At 47.0% G+C, this 23,687-nt stretch overlaps 2 protein-coding genes across 4 annotated transcripts; one reads left to right on the top strand and one right to left on the bottom strand.

Moving 5' to 3' along the window:
* Positions 1 to 634: 634 nt before the first annotated feature.
* Positions 635 to 7,872, top strand: tmem276b (transmembrane protein 276b; the record flags this gene model as incomplete). Of its 3 annotated transcripts, none has more annotated exons than XM_079997102.1 (4): positions 635 to 1,040; positions 5,563 to 5,676; positions 6,931 to 7,068; positions 7,625 to 7,872. In XM_079997102.1, 4 exons carry the CDS (start codon positions 635 to 637, stop codon positions 7,870 to 7,872), a joined length of 906 nt encoding a protein of 301 aa, XP_079853228.1. The 3 variants fall into 3 exon arrangements, with proteins under 3 accessions (XP_079853228.1, XP_079853230.1, XP_079853229.1); XM_079997104.1 differs by having other exon boundaries at positions 635 to 1,036; positions 5,574 to 5,676; XM_079997103.1 differs by having other exon boundaries at positions 635 to 1,025.
* Positions 7,873 to 12,860: 4,988 nt separating this feature from the next.
* On the bottom strand, positions 12,861 to 22,956 carry gas2b (growth arrest-specific 2b; the record flags this gene model as incomplete). Its single annotated transcript, XM_079997284.1, has 8 exons — positions 12,861 to 13,076; positions 15,816 to 15,893; positions 17,352 to 17,459; positions 17,558 to 18,074; positions 18,166 to 18,229; positions 20,278 to 20,419; positions 21,396 to 21,505; positions 22,809 to 22,956. The coding sequence occupies 8 exons, from the start codon at positions 22,954 to 22,956 to the stop codon at positions 12,861 to 12,863; spliced, it is 1,383 nt and encodes a 460-aa protein (XP_079853410.1).
* Positions 22,957 to 23,687: the final 731 nt, after the last annotated feature.

Genomic DNA, 23,687 nt, shown 5'->3' on the forward strand with positions numbered 1-23,687 from the left:
AAAAAAAAGGTACAGTAGCATGTTATGTGATAATATTGGCGCTGTCATATCAGGACGCTGGATATGACAAGTACTTTTAATACTTTCAGTAGATTTAGGAACAAGTACTTGTAAACGTAACTTTTACTTCAATGGAAATGGGAAAGGGGTACTTTCACTCTATCCTAGAGTCATTTTGTTCGGTGTGTATGTATGTATGTATGTATGTATGTGTGTATATATATATACACACACACACACACAAACAGTTATAGGGACAGGTTGCTTTTCCCTTGACAACCAGTGCCCCCGGGTACTGCCAGTAAGACCCCCGCTCTAATAGCCGCTTGTCCCGCCACGCATCTCCGGAACAGCGCTGTGGCGGCGGAGCGCTACTGCATCACCAGCATGACGTCACGGCTCCTCTCTCCTCCTGTACCACAACAGATGGCGGACCACACCACATCCTCCATCCACCCTGCACTACAACAACAACAACAGTAACTCCGAGCAGACCCAGCCTGGCCCTCCGTCATGCCTCTACCTGAGCACGCCCTCCGCCCGAGGCTGTGAGTCCCTCCGCGGCCACCCGAGGAACCTGCCCGCCGCTCAGCTGTTCTGGGGGTCTCTCCCTCTCCCTTCTCCATCATCGAAGATGGCCGCTATGAAGATCCTAACCAGCTCGGGTCTCTTCCTGGCTCTCTGCGCGCTGGGGCTGCTCGCCATGGCGATCTGCACCGACTACTGGTACGAGACGGACGCCCGGAGGCACCGGGAGCGGTGTAAAAACTACGCCAACAAGCGCACCGACCCGGGCTACATCTACATCTCCAACCACAACCTGCCTCTCCAGATGGCGCCGCGCAGCCCGGAGAGGGGGGGCAGCGGCCCGGGGAGCGGCGTCCGGAGGAAGCGGCACTTCGTGGCCACCGCGTCCGCCATGGAGTCCCACTGCAGCCGGCAGTTCAACTCCACCGTGTCCGGCCTGTGGAGGAGGTGCCACCGGGAAGGCTTCGACCTGGAGACCGAGGACCTGATTTACAAAGGTACAGCTCGAGTGTGTGTGAGGAGCATCGGGCCTGGTGTCACACACACACACACACACACACACACACGGGTCGATCCTGACCCACATTCTGTTCATATTTGAGTATTTTCATTTCTTATGGCCATTGATAAAATGCTGGATTTGAGACTGGTCCTACCCCCTGCCCCCTCACGCCTCCCTCTGTCGCTGTCCAAGGTTCTGGTTCTCACAGGGGTTTGCGTTGATATCAGGCATATAGCTAATTTTAAAAGTGGAAATACATGGAAACTTGTTTTACCATTTTAGAAACGGCCATTGAACTTGGTTGTGTTAGATATGCGCTCCTCTATATTTTGTTTTCGTTGTTGGCGGCGGGAACTGCCTTTCCCGGCAAAAAGAAGAAGCTCTACTATGTCGACACTCGTGGGGAAATTTGCGTGAGTCTTTCTTTTATCCATCGTCGCTATTTAGGAGCAATGGGCAGCCACGGCACCCAAGGGACCAATGCCTAGAGCCAATGCCCTGCATCTAACCCTGACGTGCGTGTCTTTAGGGTGGGTGGGGGGAACCCGCCTGGACATGGGGAGAACATGCAAACTCCGCACGGACACAGGCCTGAATCAGGTTTGAACCCACGACCTTCTTGCTGTGAGGCAGCAGAATGGTAGCCGGGGTGAATTTGATAAAGCAGAAGAGCTAGTTGTGGTCAGTAAACTGTGGATACGGATGAACATCAACTAAAACGACTGACAACTGACCGAGGGAAAAAAGAACAAAAAAACAATTGGTCAGAGGAGGGCAAACTTCCAAGAAAAGGAAGTGACGGCTATAGGGCGCAGATGCTGGTAAACTGGATGTGTAAGACCGGCGTTACGGTTTCAAATGGAATTCTGTGTTTTGCCATGAAACCCAGATGATCTTATGGATTTCCACTTTAATATAAAATGATCATTTCTTACAGAGTAAATGGACAGTGCAATAGAAGCAGATTTATCTTTTACACATTTGAGCTACTGGGAACCAGTAGTGGAAGAAGTACTCAGACATTTTCCTCAAGTAAATGTACAAATACCCTGACACAAACTTACTCCAGTAAAAGTGAAAGTATTTCATTAACCTTTCTACTTAAATAAGTATATACTGCCGGTACTTGCTTTAAAAAATATACTTACATTATAGTGCAGTAACAAAGTACTATTTTCTACCACTGCAGGGAGCACAATGCAAATGGCTATAGTGTCCAGCATATTCACTTTCCATGCGTGAGTCTTTCCAAATATGCAGATGCAGAAAGGTTTTTTGTGTATTATTCAGCGTGTGACCCCCTGTTTGCAAGTAATACTTAATATACCTACTTAGTGGAAAGGGGTCTCTGTAAAGAGAACAGGCTCAAACTTTTTGACACAAGAGATTATAAGAGCAATCAATTCATCACGTGACTCATTAAATCAAGTTTCAAGAATGCAACAAATACAGCCGGTAGCAGTCATTGCTGACAATAAAACGCTTGGACGTCAAGACGACCTCAAAAACACCTTTAAAACCTAAGATAAGTTACTTAATTAAGTGAAATGTTTTAAAAGCAAGGAATACAAAAAGACTATATTCAACCCATAAAGACTGCAATGATCCAATAAATCAAATTGAAGAAAACAATTTAAAAAGTTGGAAACATCCAGTGCTTACTGAGGCGTACAGTTATATTTGGCTTTCATAATGACGCTGTCTCCCAGTGCAGGCTTCGCTGTGGCCTCTACAAGATGTCATTACGACACTTTTTAATGGAGAGATGTCTGACCTGTTCAGACAACCCTCCTGAAGTGGGCTTCCAGGTCTGAGTGCACATGCAAGGAAGGAGAGAGCTACAAAATTGTTGTTCTGTAAGGCTTGTTGGAATCGCGCACGATGACATTTGTTTGTTCAGCGGTGCATTGTTTACAAGGCGAACATAATATGATACAAAGGTTGATCTGCAATGATTATTTTGATATTGACATCCTCAACATAATGCAGGCTGCGGTAATGGATCACTTATCTGATGTTAATGCGAGTGCCTCCTTACCAGGAGATTTGAAAATGGAAGCGCACAATGGCAGAGAATGACACTTAAGTTAAATAATTGATACACTCTTCCAACCATTTGGACCGAACTCAAGTGTAATTGTGTTGTAAAATACTGCTGCCTGCCTTTTGAGATAGTAAATGGCTTGATGTATTCTTGACCTGCACAATGTAACTTTGAAGCTCAAGAGAAGGCATGGCTTACGGTGGTGGTACTGCACATTCATTTTCTACTCATGTTGCTCTGAGACTACGTGGGGTTCAACAGAAAGTGGCACTTTAGACGACGGTGAGATAATTTGTTTGGGGAGAAACAAATGTACAACCTTCACTACATATCTTCTTTTGATTTGCTGATGTGTGAAAGACATCCCTTCCTGTTCAACACAATGAGTTCATGTATATTGATAGATAGATAGAGTAGATAGATAGATAGCCTTTTCTACAGTTGCATTCAAGTGGTAATCTGTACAATTATTTTGTTTATTTATCCCCTATGTGTCCCGTATTTGATTCTTTATTTAGCTGGAACTTTATGAGACACAGCCATTCAAAGTATATTTGTGCATATATTTGTGTCTGTTTCCATCACTGGCGGCAGGGTCCGCCACACGCAAGAAGTGAAAGGCAGCCGCGGGGAATTTGACAAAGCAGCGCAGCAGATTGCGGTCAATAAATTGTCGATATGGATGAACGTTCCCAGAAAAAATAACAGAACTAATATCCCCACCACCTCAAGCGACCAAGAAAAAAAACCCCAGATGTTCTTACGGATTGCCGCTTTAAGAGTGATAGATGCAAATTGTTTTACCACACGATGGCTCAGCCCAAGACCTGACCTCATCCTTCAAACACTGATGTCATCCCTAAACCAAGCTCATGAGTGCCGCATCTCCTGTTTGGTATGCTGTGGACTTTTGAGGATATGGATAATTGATGTATTAATATTTTAGAGTCGGTTCTGACACTGCGCCCAATTAAAACAGTTGTGTATGTGTGCCGTTTGTCATCATATCTCAATTCTGTTTGTAAAAATGAACTGGTATGCGCAGTAGCTTTACAGCTTTAAGGTATAAAGACTGCACTCTTCAGGAAAGGACTGATACTTCTCCTAATACTTATACTAATGCCTATTCTACTGAATGATGTTTCGATCTACTTTACATACTGTATGCACAGAAATAAATAAAAATAATATGTATGTTTGATGCTCTGATGAAAATCCATCTATCATCAAAACAGCACTGTTAAACTATTCTTATTTAATCTTCTCCTAATTTAGATAAGGTAAAACTTTATTTATTTCGAAGTAAATTACTGTAAAAATATTTGGTCAGGAAAACACAGAAGGAAAAGGTGCATAAAAAAGAAAAATGTGCATTAAGAAATGTGGCACAGCAATAAAATTTGAAATATAAGATAGTAGGATCATTATAATGTCTTCAAGGTATGAATATGATGTATAATGTAGCAGGACAGTGGATTTTGCAAGTGTGTAAACATCACAGTGTAAATATAAGAGAAAAACAGGGCCCGCCAGCAACGGTTGCCCAGATGGCATTCAGATTGGGGCCATTGACAACCATCTTGTGCACTTTTATTGCCCAACATATCGAAATTGGTTGTCAACCGCTTTTGAAATGTTTGAAAAAAAAAAAAAAAAACATGGGCTACATCCCTATGTTTCAGAAAAGAAGTTATCCCGTGAGAATATTGAATTATGTATTTGCGGCAGTTCCACCTGCCACACGCCGCCCGAATGGCATTTTCAGGGTCGGGCTTGGTTGTTGCGGGGGCTGCTTGGAGGGGTGGCCTGGCTGCTGGGCTGCTTGATGGCCCAGCAAGTTGCAGGCAGTTTCTCATGGTGGTTGCCGCGGCTGCTTATCACCCGGTCCTCCGCTGGACATCCTGTTGTCCTGCTGCCGCCGGTCGGGAGAGGGCTGTTGCAGTGGCCACTAGTTGACCTGCTGGTGGCTCCGGGACACAGGCAGAGATGTTGCAAACACACCGGGTTATTGTCGAGAGTTTCAAGATGTAACGAGCCGGCAGCAGATGGACACCTGACATGACAGAGGCTCTGGTATTTGTGTGTGGGGATGGGTGATTTACCCGTTGCTCGTTGATTGCTCTGACTTGCAACAGGCGTACAGCCACCTCTGATCCCGGGCCCAATAACCTAGACCCAAGACAGGTGTGGCTGCTTAAACCACACCACCCCCACACCACAGAATTGTAATGTATATATGGGATCGTTATCCCTCAATTACAGAATGATTGCAAATCGGCAACCGTTTTGTCAGTGTTGGCAACCAACTGACAGCTGATTGTTGCCAACTTGACAACCACGGCCACTTCTAAGCTTCATCTGATGGTTTAGCTCCCATTACCCCAACAAGCTGCTGAACCTTTATTTATTTTTCTCTCAGGGCATTTCTTATGGTTACTTGCTTGGGTCCTCATTGTCCTTCCTGCCTTTCCCGCCTTTCTCTTCGCAGGCATAATTCAGAGATGCACTCCGGTAAAGTATCACTACTCGTCCTCCATCCTTCCACGGAATTTACCGATCAACATCACAAAGACCATACGACAGGATGAGTGGCACGCCCTCCGTAAGTCAGTCCGTCCGTATGCATCTGCTTCTAAATCCTCCTGCAGATAAATGAAAGTGGTCCGAGAGCGGTAATGTACAATGTGGGTGCTGACCAGTAAAGGGGCTAAACCTCAATTTGACACTGGTATGGTCCTTTAATGTGGACCAATTATGCTCCTTTTCACTAAGTTAATATATGGTCTCTGAGGTCCCCAAAACATGTTTTTAAAGTTTCTTGCTGAAAATACCACCCAGATTATGGATTCAATCCATTCTAACATGCGTCCAATCCACCCCGTCTGAAAACCAGCTGTTTGAGTGGGAGGAGCCACCCTCCTGAGGCCCCCACTTCTGTGAGCCAATGTGGTTTGAGCATGGCTTCCAGGTTTCTTTGTATTTACTCCATAACTTTCGCTGATTTCTCCTTATCCATTCACTAGAATCTGTTTCTAAACAAATTTGAGGTGAGAAATAAGCAACCCAGTTGCTGATTCTTCACTCATATTACTACTACAAGGCCTCATTTAAAAGTTCATTCCGACTTTCACTGTGGTGTCCACGGCACCGTGGGGCTTGGGGCTTTTTGGTTTCGCTCAATTTTACGGAAACATCGGAAAATAGAATAAAATAAACACATCTACAGTTCTGTTTCGAGAAACGCGGAGCGGATCGCACCGCAGCCTACAGTACAGTCAACCTACCATGGATACACGCACACACACAAAGAAACATGCAGCAGAATTATTTTTTAAATACTTACATTTCGTCTGCAGTTTTGTCACAGACAGTTTGTATTAATTCCTCTTTCTTATAAACATTTTTTGGTGGTCTCTGCAGCCGACAGAGCACTTCCCATGCTTCGCTCTTATCTTCGATGCTTGCGGGTCCGGTGGCGCTGGGTGGAGTCACTGAGATGGGGGGCAGTTCTATTTAGAGTAATACCCCTAGTGACCTGTAACAGGGCAGAAAATCTGAACGACTCGTTTTAGGACATGTTTTCTGAGAGTCTTTTTTTCACAGTTTGTGTTAGTAGGCCCATCAGAGACCCAAGTGTATGTGCACAAGCACTGAAAAAGGTAGTTTTGCATAATAGTTCCCCTTTAATGAGTCATGAAAAGAGCACAATTCTAATTTCTTTGTTGTTGTTGTTGCTGCTAATCGGACTTCCTCTGTGGCTAGATGTGTTACATTACATTAGAATTTTGGATAGATGGATGCATGATGTATGGATACTAGCTTAAATTATCAGCCTTTTCGAACTTGATGTTTGCAGACTTACGGAGAATGACAGCTGGTTTCGTGGGCATGGCCGTGTCCATCATCCTGTTCGGCTGGATCATCGGCGTGCTGGGATGCTGCCAGCAGCACGACCTGATGCAGTATGTCGCCGGGCTCCTCTTCCTCATGGGAGGTACAGGACGAGCGCGTTCCCTCCGTTGTGCATTACACTGTGTGAGCACCCCGTGTCGATTACGCACATTTTAATATTTTTTGTATTTTTACAGCTTATAGAGCTTATTGTGCGTAATCACCGGGTGTCACGACATTTCCCTGCATATATGTATGACCGTTTATATGTATGTGACAAATTATCTCTTGAACTTGAACTTGAACTTATGTGTGTCTGCTTGTGTGTGTATCTAATATATGGGCAATAACACGGGTATTATACTGTACATACTGTAAGCTAGTTATTACATGATAATAATTCATATTTATCCTTTCTGATTCTGATTTGTGCTACAGTTACAGTAAATGATTCAGTCACGTCGTCCTGTAAGATAGCACCGACTGCACGCACAGGAGATGTTGGCGTCGTCGGCTTCCGGGAGAATTACTGTACATTAGGTTCTCCTCAAGGTCCAGATCGGAATGGCAAACATTAAACAGCTGCTCGTCTCCTACTTCTCCTCTTCCTCCTCCTCCTCCTCCTCCTCCTCCTCCTCCTCCTCCTCTTCCCCTCGCAGGGACGTGCTGCATCATCTCGCTGTGCACGTGCGTGGCGGGCATCAACTTCGAGCTGTCCCGCTACCCCCGCTCAATGTACGGGCTCCCGGAGGACATTAGCCACGGCTACGGCTGGTCCATGTTCTGCGCCTGGGGGGGGCTGGGCCTCACGCTGCTGGCCGGCTTCCTGTGCACGCTGGCCCCCTCCCTGAGCACGCCCGCCCGCACAGCCACCCACAAGCCCCGGCAGGAGAACGGAACCGTCTGAACGGGGAATCTGGAGCGGCGCCGAGCGGCTCGACCCCGCGGAGCACACAAACCTAACCGCACCCCCCCCCCTCCGCCCCCCCCCCACCCCCCCCCCCACCCCCGATCTCCGTCCCCTTCCTCCGCCCGACTCCCACCCCCAGCCCCGCCCCTCGTCTGTTCTGCCGTCCAGTAAAAACTGCGTCCAGTCACCATTTCAGCACCGCCTTCGACATCGCCATCCCTCTTAGTGTTCAGTGTGCCTGAGTGGAACGGGGAGCGGAAAAAACAAGCGGCGACGAACTCGGCGCGGCGGCCGAAACGTTGTGTGTTATTTCTGAGGGAGGGGTGGGTGGGGGGTCCAGGACCACGGAGAATCCACACCTGCAGTATCCTGGAGCATGGCTCTCATAGCACAAAGACATTTTTCTTGGTGTAAATGTTGACTTTACATTATCAACGGATGGCGGCCAGGAGGCGACTGTTGACTCCGGTGAGGATTTAGTCTTAAAATGGTGCTCTCTGACGCAGATAGGTCGCATATACACGACGGACACACACACGCGCGCACACACACACACACACACACACACACACACACACACACACAGGCACACACGCACACACGCACACGCACGCACGCACACGCACACACGCAAGAGAGAAACTAAGCCCTCAAAAAGAAATAAGCAAACGAGACGACTGGCCCCAGCATTCCGTCAGCATTCCTTTTTTTAGTCGAGTGGTCTGTGCTGTGTTATTGTTCGCAATGAGAAAAAATAAAAATAAACGACTGCGGCGGAACGGCCCGTCTTCAAAGTACCATACGTACCGATATCAAGCATTAGCCCCCGAAAGACTCCAAGGCTTAGGCCTAAAACACTCCTTTTTGCAGCAGAAGGCCAAGAATATGATCTAGAACTAGCAGGGGGCAGACGGTGTGGTTAAAGGAAAAAAATGAAAAGAAAAAAAAGAAATGAACTGCACCGGCGTCGGGGAGCTAAACTCCTCGATGCTTCCTAAAAGATTCACTCTGTAAAAATGCATCTCTTCATAGGTCCAGGGCCATCGTTTGTGTAAGTAGATCTTGAATACAAATGTCTTTTCATTTTGTGTTTAGTTTCTGGTGGCAGTGGCCGAGCGTACTGTATGGGTGTATGGAGTTTATGACGGTTGGGATGTGGTTTCGGGCGCGGGAAGAGGAGTAACTGAGTATTTAAGAGTTGAAGTATTACCAGTATGGGAGAGCGGACGCATCACTGGGGTTTTATTTTTTTGTTCTTTTTCCTCAACCCAAATTTGTGCTAGTCTCTGACCAAAATCCGATCTAACGCTCCAGTTATAGCAGCGTGCTATATCTCAGGTTGCCTGAACAGCTTAACCTATAACACAGTGGTGCTCAATGTGGGGTCCCGGGACCCCTAGGGGTCTTTCAAGATGTTCCAGGGGGGTTCCAAACAAAATGGTTAATAGTGAAACTTCGGAGTTGTTTAAAGACGTCATGTCATGTTTCGACCCTAGTTTCGCCTTTATCTCCATACTATAATACAGACAGGGATGGAGGTTTGGACTAAATCATATCTGACTAAATAAATCTTCTCCGATTGGGGGTCCCAGAATCCAAAACGTATCAAACAGGGTCCGTGGGTCTAATTGAGTCGAATTGGTTGAGTGTCAGTGCTACAACACGGGGAAACGGGGCACACGGGCCAACACCGAAACATCCACTAAAACACCCAAACACGCCTCACTGTCAAAAAAAAAAGTAAACAGGTCATTCAAATATTTCAATATACACGTTGCTGCCATTTATTTGTCTCTTCGTTTCAACGGGTGCTCCCCCAGCTTCTCCTCTTTGGAGGAACATTCACTCTGGTCTTCTGGAGATGAATTATTTGTGCAGAGTGTGCACATCCCAGTACACCGAGGAGATTGTCCAGCTTTTTCGTTTGTCGTCAAGAGGAAATGGTTGGCTTTTTAAATGCAAATCTTTTTTACCGGCTGGGGTGTCTTCGTGAATGTTCTGGTGTGGCGTCCGTAAGGCGCGACACAGGCGACGATTGTTTTTTTTTGTGTTTGTTTTGTTTTGGGTTTTTTTTTTTGGTCAGAGACAACGGCTGCGGTTTGGGATATCACACCCCTTGACCTGCGTATGTAGAGAATTAGTGGAAGGCAACGAAAGACACGACCTGCTCGGCTGAGGAGAGCTGAGCGTGGCGTCGGCACCTTGTGTTTCGGCGATACAGGACGTTGACGCTCCTCCCGCTGGAAGGCTGCGGATCAGCTCGCCTCAAACGAACGCCCTTCCCTTCAGGGGGCTTCATGGCGTGTTCCGTTCCAAATTATCGAGCGAAAGGGATTCACTAGAGTTTCACGCGCTTGTTCTGCGTCGCTTCGAAGCGGCTTCTCCGAGTGCCACTAGATTTCATTCACGGATACGGTGCGACGCCGGCCCCTTCGCGGTCTCGGTCGTCCCTCCTTTCTGGTCGGAGCGCTGAGGGGGGAATGTTCTCAGATCCCGTACAGAAGACAAGCACACGTGGGTGCACCGAGGTCGTTGATGCAACATGTCTGCCGTGATGCAACGTTTGGCAAAAAAAAATTGATTGTTTTTCATAACGGTGTGAAGCAGGGAAGACTTTTAGGAAGACATGAAATCTAATGGTCAGTTCCGCTTGTGACACTCACACCGACCTGTTTCTGAGATGGGCGGGTAAGACTTTATTATTATTATTATTATTTATTTAATGGTAAAGCACATAGAAAGAACCTGACTTTCAAAACAGACTTACAATGATAGTATTTCGATGTTTCTTAAAGGACACTCGGTGTGATGTTATGTCACTGTAGCATCATTAGATACTCGTGAGCTCGCACTCTTACGAGCGCAGCCGACGACGCATTAAGGTCACAAAAGGCGGCAATCTGTGTCCTCGACGTTCTGCGGCGCCATTTCAACCCTCTGCAGGGTCCGCGGGGCCAATCATCCCTCTCTCTGTACATATGCGTGTTCGTGAGACTACCGGCGTGGGCCAAAAACCGAGGGGGGGAGGCACGTCTTCGGCACCCGTTTGTCGTGTCGCGTGAGAAAAGGAGGCTGGGACTGGGTCCACGCTCGCGCCCATGCAGTACATGTGCCGGCGCGGCCCGGAGGATACGCAGCCACACCGACGGTGATTCTGATTTATTCTGATTCACAACTCACAGAACACACTGCTGTTTGGTGTTTGTTTTTTTTTATTATTATTTTTATTTTTTTATAAGGCGACACAAGCATCCTAATACTCAGTAATAGACGTATTACTGTTAGCGGTACAACGTTCATGTACAGGGTGTGTACAAGGTGCACCTAAACAAGTCAAAAGCTGTTATGATGACTAAAGCACAATTGCACACAACTAGTTTTCGCATGTCGCCGGTGGGATGGCCCAGTACTTTCCTCCCGCGCTGCCAAAAAAAAGGATAAGTGTGCCACCCAATGCAGAATGACTGAGCTCGATCTAAACGCGTTTCCAAACATACGAAAGCACACATTGGAATCCCCGTGTATCAAATAGAAATGTAACTTTGGATGCACAACGAGCAGTTCTCACAACCAGGGCGGAGGCCTGCGAAGTTGGAACAGTCGCCGGGAAAACCGAAACGCGAAGAAAATCGGGCATCGCCGACAATAAAGGACAAAAAAAAGAAAAACCGGAATAATGTAACCGTTGTTAATGCGGTGACTCTGTTCTGGGAGTCGTTTGGAGATGGATCCCAAGCAATGGGAGATCAGACCTGTACAAAATGCCACCGTTTCCTGTGGCACCCTGTTTCAGTAGCACATGTATTATTTTTTACAAGTCATTTTTACTGGTTCGAATCCACAGCGGACGTTGTCTGGGGGGTTGTGGGGGGAAATGAAATAGACATTACCGTGTCTTGCATGAGATCATTTTAGGTTCTTTCAATATTATACAAATTGTGTCCATTTTTGAAAATTAATTTATTTTAATGAAATAAAATCTGTACTGTAATAACTATTGTACTTGAGGCGTGTCTGTCTGTCGCTGCCACTGAGTCAAATGTTGAGTTAAAATAATACTACTATGCTGTCCTCCCGCACTCACAGAGATGGAGATGTGACATTTTACACCTAATGTCCATGGTTTTAGGGGGTCTGGCTGGGTGGCTTCAGATGGATTTCTCGTTTAATAAATGAGCGTGAGAAAGAGTCCCAAATGGAGTTCCAGATAGTCGTGGTCTCAGCCTCCACTGGTGATGACTGCCTGTGTGGAGTCTCTTCTTGTGGGACACGATGCCATCTAGAGGGAGGGTCTGTCCTTGTTTGCCGTTTTTATTTCCCTTTTTTATTATTATTATTATTATTATTTTTATTATTATTATTTGGCTTTGCTACAAAACTCACTCACACATTTACAACGTAGGGTCCAGGTGAATTAAACAAATTCTGCACATAAAATTTCACGAGGGTATCAAATCAAAGGGAAAGTGTTTAAAAACCAAATACAAATTTGCAGTCTATATTCTGCAACGTCTACACTGATCAGAAATCAGAAATCAAACAATGTATCAGAAATAAACTGAAGATAACCATAACAAGTCATTCGATGAGACCGCATCAGTACAATGGAGAAATACAAATGTGTTGTACTATAAATCACAGGTACTTCATAGATACATCTGGTGGTTCCATTACATGATAACAAATGTAATCCCAAATCCCCATCCCAAATTGCAACTATACCTTTAACTTTTTTTTATATGTACAGTATGGTCCAAGAGATATAACTCTTTAGTGTGGAATAGTTGTTCTTTTTTTGTTATATTTTTTTAGGAATTGGGAATGCCACTACACATCTATGTTAAATGTCCAGCTCTCATGGGAGCTCTGTGTAGTCCGGGAGGTTAGGACGGTATTTATTTGATAAGCTGTCGCTCTTTTCCCTCAGTGTGATGGCAGATGATATATTTGGGTCGGATCCTGTCTCTCATCTAGGAGTGAGTCTTCTACTTTTTCCCCCGCTGGTGCGCCCCCACCACCATGTAGCCGTCGGGGGAGACCTCCTTCGGGTGGGTGGCGCTCTTGGTCCTGACCCGGCAGAGCTTCACCTCGGGCCGGCACGGCGGTCCTCCTCCTCTGCAGGGGTCGTGCTTCTGCAGGTACCCCGTGAAGGTCTCCCAGCCTCCGCCCACACGCACCATCACGTGGCGCTCGTTCAGCATCTGGATGATAGGAGGAGGAGGAGGAAGTGGAAGAGGAAGAGGAAATGAGAAGTGAGAAGTCAGCGTTCCCAAAACACACCCCGACGCCAGGCCTGGCAGGACGTACGATGAACGACTCCAATAGACACCTCAAAGATCCACTCCTCCTCCTCCTCCTCCTCCTCAACTGAGGCTGGATTTTCTCTTTGTCTGACCCCCCCAGGCTGAGGAAAGGAGCACCCCCTCGACAACACACACACACACACACACACACACACTAATCAAATATTTACAAGCTCCTTCTGCCTGTGTAGCATTGCCCATGAATGGCAAATGATCTCTAGGATGCTTTGTCAAAATCTCATTAAACCAAATGAAACAACGCCTCGTGGCACCAGCTGAGCACACAAGGAGGAGTAATCCATATATGTGCACGCACGCACGCACGCACACACACACACACACACACATATGGGTGTTGGAAGTGGAATCAAGGGGGCAGTCACATCCAAACACAGTCCTCTGACAGTCTTCCTCATGCTGCCATTCTGCTGCTGGAGAATCAACCCGCTGCCATGGCAACTACTGGCGCACGATGAAGCCTGGAAGAAATGAAAGGAGCCCAAATGAGATGAGTTCCTCTCTCCCCGGCACAGACCTGCTGCTCCCGGTGGACATTAAAATTCCCAGCGGGCGTGGCGCGGCCATCAGTCGTGCTGTCAGCACCGGCGTGCCCTTCTTTCCTTATCGCACATAAACCCTTCATTATGAAGCCATTAAGGATGTGATAATACAAGCGGATCTGCTGCCGCTACATCTGCTCCCCCACGGCGCCCCAAAGCAGGGAGGACGTGGGACACGCGTCGCACGAGCAGGAAAAAAATGAATTAATGGCACGCACACGCACGCACGCACACACACGGAGTGACGCACGGAGGAACCAATCAGACGTGTTCTGTCTCAGCTGTCGAGCTGCAGATTAAAATGTTAAAGCGGAGTGGGGTCTGGCGCCCTAAGTACACAGTGCGGGAGAAAGGAGGGCCGTGAGGGAGGAGGATCAATAGGGCGCAACGCGTTTCCACTCTGGTGTGGTTGAACCAAGGACTAATATTTATTCACCTTGGGGATATTCCGAGTGGAAGGGCCACGCCGTCTATATCAGAAATGTATATTTTCAAGGGGGGAAAGTTATATATCTCTGCATCTCCAGAACAAATTAATTGTAGTATTTATTTTTTGCTTATTTTCTTACTGCTACTCAATCATGTACCTAACATCACATAGCACTTTCTTATATACTGTGTGTGTGTGTGTGTGTGTATATATATATATATATATATATATACACACACATACACGTTGTAAGTAGGGAAAAGTAAATATGTGGAGCTATGGAATGCAGGTATGGGCCTGTATATATATACGTGGGTGCATGTATGCGGTGTGTGTGTGTGTGTGTGTGTGTTAGATAGTGCCAATATTGTACAAACATTCCAAATATTAAAATAAATAAACTAATATGGATAATACTATCAATATAGATCTGGTAGAAATGTGGACCTAAAACACCCAAGCTCAAATAATGACCCAAATAATAAAAGGTGACGCACAGGAACTCTGAGGGACAATTCTCTTCGCCAGACATAATATTGCTCTGTTCTTACCAAACCAAATTCCCTTTGCCCCCCCCCCCCCACCCCTCACTTCCCCACAGGTCTCCCCATGCGGGGGCCATGTCCACAGCCCATAAGCCGCTGCCTCAATTCCCCTGTGCCCTCCTTGGCAGTTCCATTGATTATTATTTTTTTTGTGCTCCTACTGAAAGATTCATGAGGATGCTTTTGGAAGGATATATTGTATTTTAAGTCCAGCCAGTAGGAGTCAGGCTTTAGCCATCATGACTCCTTTCAATTTTTCTCTTTTCAACTACAGTTTACATCCAAAACCCCTAAAGCACAGAGTGCAGACAGAGGAGCTGACGCTATCACATGTGTGTGAGTGGGAGGTGTACAATCAGATCGGTATGTGTGTAGACCCCAAATTATCAGCACAAGGATTTAACATCAAAATCCTGTGTATTATTATTATGTATGTTGAGTATAGTTATATAGAGATACATAATTACAGAGATTTGGAACCTGCTTTCCTCAGTTTTTTTTTGTGTCTTCACCTTCACCAATCATTGCACTGTGTTCTTTTAAAAATAATTATTATAACAGTAAATTATGTACGTGAATCATAATAAGATAAAGTCATGTTCCTCCCTTTTTTAAGTCATATTTCTAAACTGTAAATGGGGACCAAAGTGTGACATCAGTCTATTAGCTGTTATTTGAGTGAGGGGGGAAAAAAGCACAGAAAGGGAGCAGTGTGATATTGTGAGAGGTGTGACCGTGGTTCTTCCCATTGAGACGTTCAGGGAAAGCTCTCCAGAGCTGGGAAGGAACGAGGCTAATTTGGCACAGCAAAATAAAGAAAGGACGAAAGAAAGAATGAAAAAAAAAAAGAACGAAAGAAAAGCCCCCCCTCCCTTTGAGGGCAAAGAATGGTGTTGCCCTTCAGGGGCTCGCATGATTGAAAAATCTCCACTGCAAGGATGGGGTGAGGGCTGTTGAGGGGTTTCAGCCACACTCCCTAACAGGCTGTCTGATTAAATCTCCCCACTAATGACTTTGTCTTTGTAATCAATAGACTGCTCTGAAAAAAAAAAAAAAAGAGGGATTCCTTCCACATTCTGCGGCGACCCCTCCCATGCCGCACCTTCATAAAGGTTATCAGGGTGTGGTAGTGGAGGCTTAACAGTGTTTCGCTTGACACTGACAAAGCCGTCACGCACACCTAATGGAGAGGAGATAAAGGATGTACATACGTAAGGAGCCAGGGCCGACTATGTAAGGACCGGTCTCTGAATTGACACTTCTTTGGTTTAGAAGTGCATCAGAAACATGGGTCCTCACCTACCAGGTGCATTTACTTGGACCTCACTATGACTAGGACCTCATGTAGATGTGTGTGTGTGTGTGTGTGTGTGTGTGTGTGTGTGTGTGTGTGTGTGTGTGCATGTGCTCGTGCGTGTGTGCGTGTGAGCACCCCACTGACGCACGAGCGTCAGTGGGAGAAACCAGAAATAAAGGTGTCAAATATAAATTAATGCAACGGAGGACAGACAGACAGGACAGGCTGAGGGTGAAGACATCAGCTGAGGCTAAAATAAAAGTGTAGAAAGGCAATAATGAGAAGGATTTTTCCACAAACTGAGCCCAGAATACAAGTAAAATGAAGACATATCAGATTAGAAAAACAAGATTTGCTGGGATCATGTGGACTTTAGACAACCCTATCACGCTTTTGAGTCATGAGAGTAAATGCTGGAGACGCACGGAGGACGTTCCCGATGTCCTACTGATGCTGGTGTGTGTGTTGTCCTTTCGAACCATAGACGCACAGACACACAAACACGAAGGCATTCTCCCGAACCGGGCAATAAACCAACAGCATCCTTTGGCAAACTCTCCTTTATTACCACTCTTCTCTTTGATGTGGTGTCTGCACATGTTCTCCCATGTTACTGAAGCAGGTGTTGCGTTACTCGAAGGCAGCAATTATTTCTCAAAGGCCCGTTAAAAAACACGGCGTCGGTCGACCGAACCGGAGTAATCTATGGAGCCGTAACCCGGCCCGTCAGCCGATCAGCACGGACGGCGTGTGTGACATTGATCAGCAAGCGTTGGTAAAAGAGAATCAGGTCAACGGGGGCGCTCGATGAGATTAACAAAGCGTTAAATAGGCCTCGGCTGGTGACCGGGCGGACTCTAACCTGGCAACACAACGCCAAACGATCCGCGACGACATCATTGTGGAGGTGCGTGTGGTGAGGCGCTAACCTGTCAGTTAACGCTTCCAGAGGGTTTTAAGTCAACATGCGTCTAAAACGGCCCTTCTTCGATGGGGTCGACGAAGCACAAGGGGCCGCAGCCTGTTATCAAATCCCCGAACCGCATGAGAGATGCATACACATATTCCTGAGTGGGCGGACACTTCAACTTCTTGCCTTGAACAAATCATTCTTTAAGTGACATAAAAAAAAAAATATATATATATATATATAATATATATACAGTATCCAATACAATTGCACTTAGCCTTGTCGGAGCCAGATCAGTGGTTGCCAAGCAACCCACGTCAGCTCCCAGGCGGACACGGTGTACATTTTGAGTCTTTCTTCGGACCCAGACGCCAGCGGCAGCTAACGTGCTTAAATGTGGTCGGTTTCTCCTTTATTGATACGTCACGTACCCGAACGTACAGAACCTTCTCCCCAACACGGTAGCGTCCTTTGGGGTATTTTTCGATCGGGAACTTGGCGGCGCAGCGACAGGGCAGCCTTTCAATGATGTTCCTCACCTGGAAGAAGGTTAAAACGAGAGGTAAAGGTGGAGCCGGTATAGACATGAACTTCAACCCTTTTTGCGATCTCATTTGAACTCAGATCAAACACTCACAATGTCGTCCAGGAGGTTTTCGGGGCCTGCGCTCTTCCGTCCTGCGGGCTTGTTGGGTTGGCGGGCGACATCTGCTACCAGTGGGGCGGTCGAGGGTGGAGGAGGGGTCGGAGATGTAGGTGGAGCTGGGGTGGTTGGTGGACTGGGGGGAGAGACGGTTGCCGAGATGGAGGGTGGAGGGGACGGGGCGACAAAGAACCCGGTTTGGGTGGAGACGGTGGCGGTGAAGGCCGCGCGCGGCGTCTGGGTGGAGGACGAACACGTGGTCGCGCCGGGGGAAACATCCGCGTCCAGAGCCGTCTGACGGAGGGCGGCGCAGAGGAGGTCCGTCGCGGGAGGCTGGGGAGCGGGAGGGGGCGTCAGCTCTCTCGGCGGAGGCGCGGGCCGAGGCGTGCAAAGGGGTGGAGGCGGGGGAAAGAAGGAGAAGGACAGCGGGGACGACGGAGAGAGGCACCCCGCCTCCTCCCTCTCGATCTCCCTTTCCAGCTTCACCAGCCCCGGCGGCTCGACCCCATACCTGAGGAATAGAGGTGAGCTTTAACGGAAGGAGTCGAGGAAAAACCTCCATCGGGAAGTGAGATCTTCTTCGGCGTCTGCGTTTTCCTTACCTGGCGACGACCCTCCCCAGCTCCATCAGACAGAGGCACACCTCCCGAGGCTGCTTGTGGAGCACTGCCGGCAGCAAAGCCAGGAGAGGAAAGGATGGTTGTGACAATAAAGAAAGGCGCTTATCGCAAAAGGGGAGATGGTGATGTTGCCGAAAGATAAACCGGGATTTTAAAACGGGAGAACGTGTTCAGGAAGTGTCCTCACGATCTCTGAGCCTGAGAGGGAATTCTTTCTGGCTCCAGACGTGGAGCTGAGGGCATAGGGGCATGTGCTTCCTGACCACATCAACCGTGCCCTCCCCCAAACCCATGTCTCAGAAGATTGTGTACTGAGATAAGAAAGCAACAATGGGGTTATTTATCACAAGACATTTTGGCCTTTTCCTGGATGATGCTGTGTGTGTGTGTGTGTGTGTGTGTGTGTGTGTGTGTGTGTGTGTGTGTGTGTGTGTGTGTGTATGTGTGTGTGTGTGTGTGTGTGTGTGTGCGTGCGTGCATGCGTGCGCACGTGCATGCGTGCATGCGTGTGTGTGAAGAATGCACAAAAATACAGACTGCACAGGTCATTGCTGCTGGCTGTCACAGTTACTAAGTGTGTGTGTGTGTGCGTGTGTGTGTGCGTGTGTGTGTGGGTGTGTGTGTGTGTGTGTGTTGACAGGCATACAAAAGATAATCAAGACCAAAATCCCTTTGTAAGTCAACTTGTCAAAAAATAAAATAAGTGATAATAGTAAAAAAAAAAAATCAAAGGCTAAGAGCGAGCAACGAGGATTTTGCGTACACAGTAACACATAATGGAAAAGTGATTCACGGCGCTCGAAGGGAGATCTGAAGCTCGGTGGAAGTGGGATGAGTGTGATTAATGAAGCAAAGTGCTTCCTCTATTCTTTTTTCCCCCCCGAGGTCGGGAAAATCACGTTTTCTTTCATTCACCTGCGTTGGAAATCCACCGTTATGTCGCCGCTGGCACAAGAACAAGGGAGAAGAAGAGGAAAAAGTAACCATCTGCGTCCTCCGCATTAAAAAAAAAACGATGAAGTGCGCATGGTTAGGTGCAAAGCGAAAGCTGAGACGGGTGGCGGCATGCGGAGTTTGTCTTACCACGGTGGGACTCAATTAGGCAAAAGTATTAGTCTGCTCTACCTGTGGGGGGCGAAGCCATTGTTGCCAGAGATTAACCCGCGCGATATCGTTCGCACGCATCGCCCATCATGCCTCTGCACGCCGGGGTGAGAGGTGCAACGCAGAACCGCACATAAAATATTGAAAAAACTCGGTGGGGCTTGCCAACTGCAGCTAAAGCCGTTTTCCCCACAGTCTTTCCGGGAGTATTTATAGGCAGGTGTTGACGCGAGGGCTCCATAATTTCATTCATTAACTCGGCTCGTCCCGCGTCGTCTCCTGACTCAACTTGAACGCTCGCGACTCTTTCTTGTCTGTGGCAGGCATCTATCTCAGAGCTCCTTGGGGAAGAGGCGTGGGTTTTTTTGTTTTCCCCCCCGAGGCTGACGAGACGCCGAGGGGGTTGTTTTGTCTCGACCGGGGAAGTGGTGAAAAAGCCACGGGGCGGGAGGGAGACAAAGAGAGGGGGGACGCCGATAGGATCTGCAGCGCCGGAGCGAGGGAAGAAGGAGACAATAAAAAATAATTTGGCGAGATATGATACATGTAGGGTAAGACAGAGCCCAGGTCAATGGACGCCAATGTCTACTAATATACCTTTTTTAGTCCCACAATGGGGAAATTTGCAATTTTTCTGCGTTTACCCATCCTAGTAATTAATGCATCTAGAAGCAGTGGGCTGCCATATAGAGGCACCTGGGGAGCAGTAAGGGGGTTAAGTGTCTTGCTCAAGGACACATCAGCACGCTACCAGGAGGAGCTGGGGATCAAACCGGCGACCGTCTGCTTACTAGACGACCTGCTCTACCTCCTGAGCCTCCGCCCCTTTTCACAAGGTCTCAGAGAGAGCAGGAGCGTGATCGCCGCGACGGGATACGGGTTAAAGGTTAGCGATCGCGTTTCAACTTCGACAACCGGAAATTCATCCCGTAAAAAGCGCCATTTCCCAACTCCACATTTTGGATCGCGCTGCCGGGGCCTGAAACTCACCCAAATCCTCTGACTCGAACAGGTAGGCGTCGTCAACGCCGATCCTCCGGCTCCAGTACAGGAAGTTGGCGGCGTTGTCGCGGGCGAAGAAGGAGCCGGAGGCGGCGTCTCCCCTCCAGTGGATCACTCTGTGGACAAAGGGCTGCACTTACATCCGACACACACAGGCAGAAACACATGCAGCAGCACAGAGAAGTGGCACACTTTAAGGAACAGATACAGAGTTGTATATGAATACAGTTAGTTTCTAATATAACGCCATCATCTCGATGAAATGAGGGGAGGGGAAGCAGAATTCAGAGGCACAGAAGTTGGTGCCAGTCAGGCTTCGACATGAAAATTTGTTTGGCATCCATGTTGAATCTACACCTTTATTAACATGCATTTTATGCATTTCTGTTTGAAGTTAACAGCGTCAGGTTTGCTTGGTTGCGATTAATGCTCCATTTCGCATTTGACATGGGTGAAGACACGCATGTTGCCTATACATACCTAGTCAATATATAGACTGCGTGTTTATATTGCATATCTATATATATTTTTATTCGTCATCGTTGCACATTACACCCCTTGCACAATATACTTCACATTGCACATTATTATTATTCACTGTTAAACACAATACAAACTCGCATACAAACATACATATATATTTTGAATACAGATTTTGTTTTGCTTGCCTTTATGCTTCATTATACATTTATTTGTTCAGACTTCAATTGTATTTTTTCATTATATATTTAAAAATTTCCCATTGTTTTGCAGAGAATTGTGAATCTGATCAAACTCTGTGGCTGCGCGAACGCCACTTGTTTTTACAGAGCGCTTTGGTGACAATTGATTATTGTCAATTACAAATGACGGTTAAAATATATTCATGGTACGTTGCTATGAAAAAAAGCCCAGTAGTGGCAGCTCCAGTCTGGACTCCAGAATGTCCGAATGAGCCGTCATGTGTCAGACGGGTCGACTGGATTTCAGCGATAAGAGACACACACACTTGCCCTTTTCCTTTGAGCAAAGGGAACAATACAAAGAATTGAGAGGGCATGGACGTGTGCATGTGTGTGTGTGTGTGTGTGTGTGTGTGTGTGTGTGTGTGTGTGTGTCTGTAGCACCTTGCCGTGGCTGGACTGGATCATTTTCTCCTGCAGCTGCTGTGCGAGCTGACAGAGGAGAACGCCGTTATCCAGCCTTTCCATCAGACTGTCTGCAGTCAGGCCCGCATCTGAAGTGGGGACACACACACACACACACACACACACACACACACACACACACACACACACGCACACAGACACACACACACACACACACACACACAGTATAGTACTGTAATGACCAAACTGTCAGGCACTGCAGGGACTGTATTTCCCTATTTTAATATTGTACATTTTCATCAGTGTATCATTCTATGGGTTTTGAATCCTTGCCATTAGGAAGATAACAACATTTTGTCCAGTTTATCTGAACGGCTCCCATTACAGAAGTGAGCAATATGGGGAGACTGGGTAATCAATTTAATCCTTTTTCAACAGATTTGAACAAAATTTAAGCCTGACCTTAGGAAGCTCAGGGTTTTATAAGATCACAAATGTTGACTCTTAGGCAAAGGATTTGACTCGTTTTGACAAAAAGAAATGTGCATGGATAAATAAAATCATATTTATGTTGAAAGGAAGATCTCATCAATTCAAATTTAAGTATATATTAGTATAATAAATATAATATTTAATGACTTTTAGGGCCTAATATTTAATTGGAAAGCTGAATTTGAGACAATTTAAGACTTTTTTAAGGGCCAGGGAGATCTGGTTGGATCAGATTCTACAGCGTTACAAACATTAACCCAAATCCTAATTCCACTCAGAGGGGGGATTCTCCGTCTGAGGATGTGTTTGCGTTGCGGTAAAAGCCTGTGTCAGTGAAGGAGAGCGTCTAGTCGTCCTCCTCACGCCAACACGTTACGACACGCACAAAGACTCACGAGGCAGAAAAGAGATGAGGAACATCGCTCCCCACCGTTCCAACACATTTGACTCCACGAAGAAATATGTCAAGGAGTCGGGATAATAAGCGGGTTAGTGCACTCTTGTTGCTTTGTTTCATTTGCACCCTGTTTGTCTTCAAATCAGGCCCAGATCCAAGGTCATGCACTTGACCTGTGAAAGATCCTTAATAATACCCTAATACTCTAATTATAAATAATAAACTAAAGATAATAGAATGCCTCGAGGTTGGGTGCTCGGCTTGCTTGTGTCCTGTTATTATCAAGAGGAAGCGATGTCTGTGAGCCTTTTATAGCAACAAACTGCAGATTTACAGCTGTATATGGTTGCAGATTGTGGATTTGTCGCCCATTACTTGCATTGAACTGCTGATGGAGGGATGGAACCACATGTGCAGTTTGGAGAAAAGGCTGGAACGTCCCTAAGTGGTACGTAGTACAGGAGGGGCGAGTTTACAACAGGGGCGAATAACAATAAATCCAAACTATTTCTTTGAGGGGTATTAGTCAAATCAAAGCTCACCCATGAGGGTGTTGAGCCACAGCGCCAGGTCCTCCTTCATGGGCAGCAGGCTGGCGTCATGGCGACAGGGAAGCCACTGGCTGAACTCCTGGGGGCTGGCGAGGCCGGGCCCCAGGGGCCTGTACCTGGGACTGAGGGGGCAGATCATCCCCAACCCCGTCGGGGGGCTGCACGGGGTCTCGTCCATGGCTCCCACGTCGCTGGTCATCGTCTCCCCCCCTGTTGTCTCTCTGTACATGGTAGAGAGGTTTTCTGAATACGTCATATTTTGCTGTGTGTTCGGTTTTTCAGCGACGGACAGGTGTAAGAGTCTGGGAATCGCTCCTTTGTACGTGGCGATCGTCTCGACTGTATCAACCCCCGTGACAATGAATGGAAAAAGGCGGGTCAAGAGAATCCATTTTTGAAAATGAGCTGAATATGACCACTGCAAAATGGACCGCACACTTCATAGCGATGGACAATATTAGGCACCGAAAAAGTGCCGGGTCGGAAAACACGATAAGTTTGAGCATTAACGACAAAGCTGTTCATCAATTCCTACACAAACAAATTAAGAAAGGCCCAAACTTTTGCAATATCAAATATTACCCCGGAAGAGAACAGTAGCACAGTAACGGTGGGAGCCTACACGAAGACGTCGCGACTCCCTCCCAGCAAAACAATGCGCTCCGTTTTTTTCGTCGAAAGGGAATTAAACGCAACAACCACAGGGGAGGTTTTAATAACATGTAGATGTAAAGCCCGGAGCCCATTCCCCCGGTGCTGCTGCCTGGCTCATTTGTCCCGTTTCCCAGACCAGCCTCCGTCATAAAGGGCCGCCCCAAGCGCAGGCGTGTTCTTCTCGCTACGAATACTGCCACTACCGCTGCCGATCGG

This window comes from Zeus faber (genome assembly GCF_960531495.2).
Source record: "Zeus faber genome assembly, chromosome: 3".
NCBI classification, from domain to species: domain Eukaryota; kingdom Metazoa; phylum Chordata; class Actinopteri; order Zeiformes; family Zeidae; genus Zeus; species Zeus faber.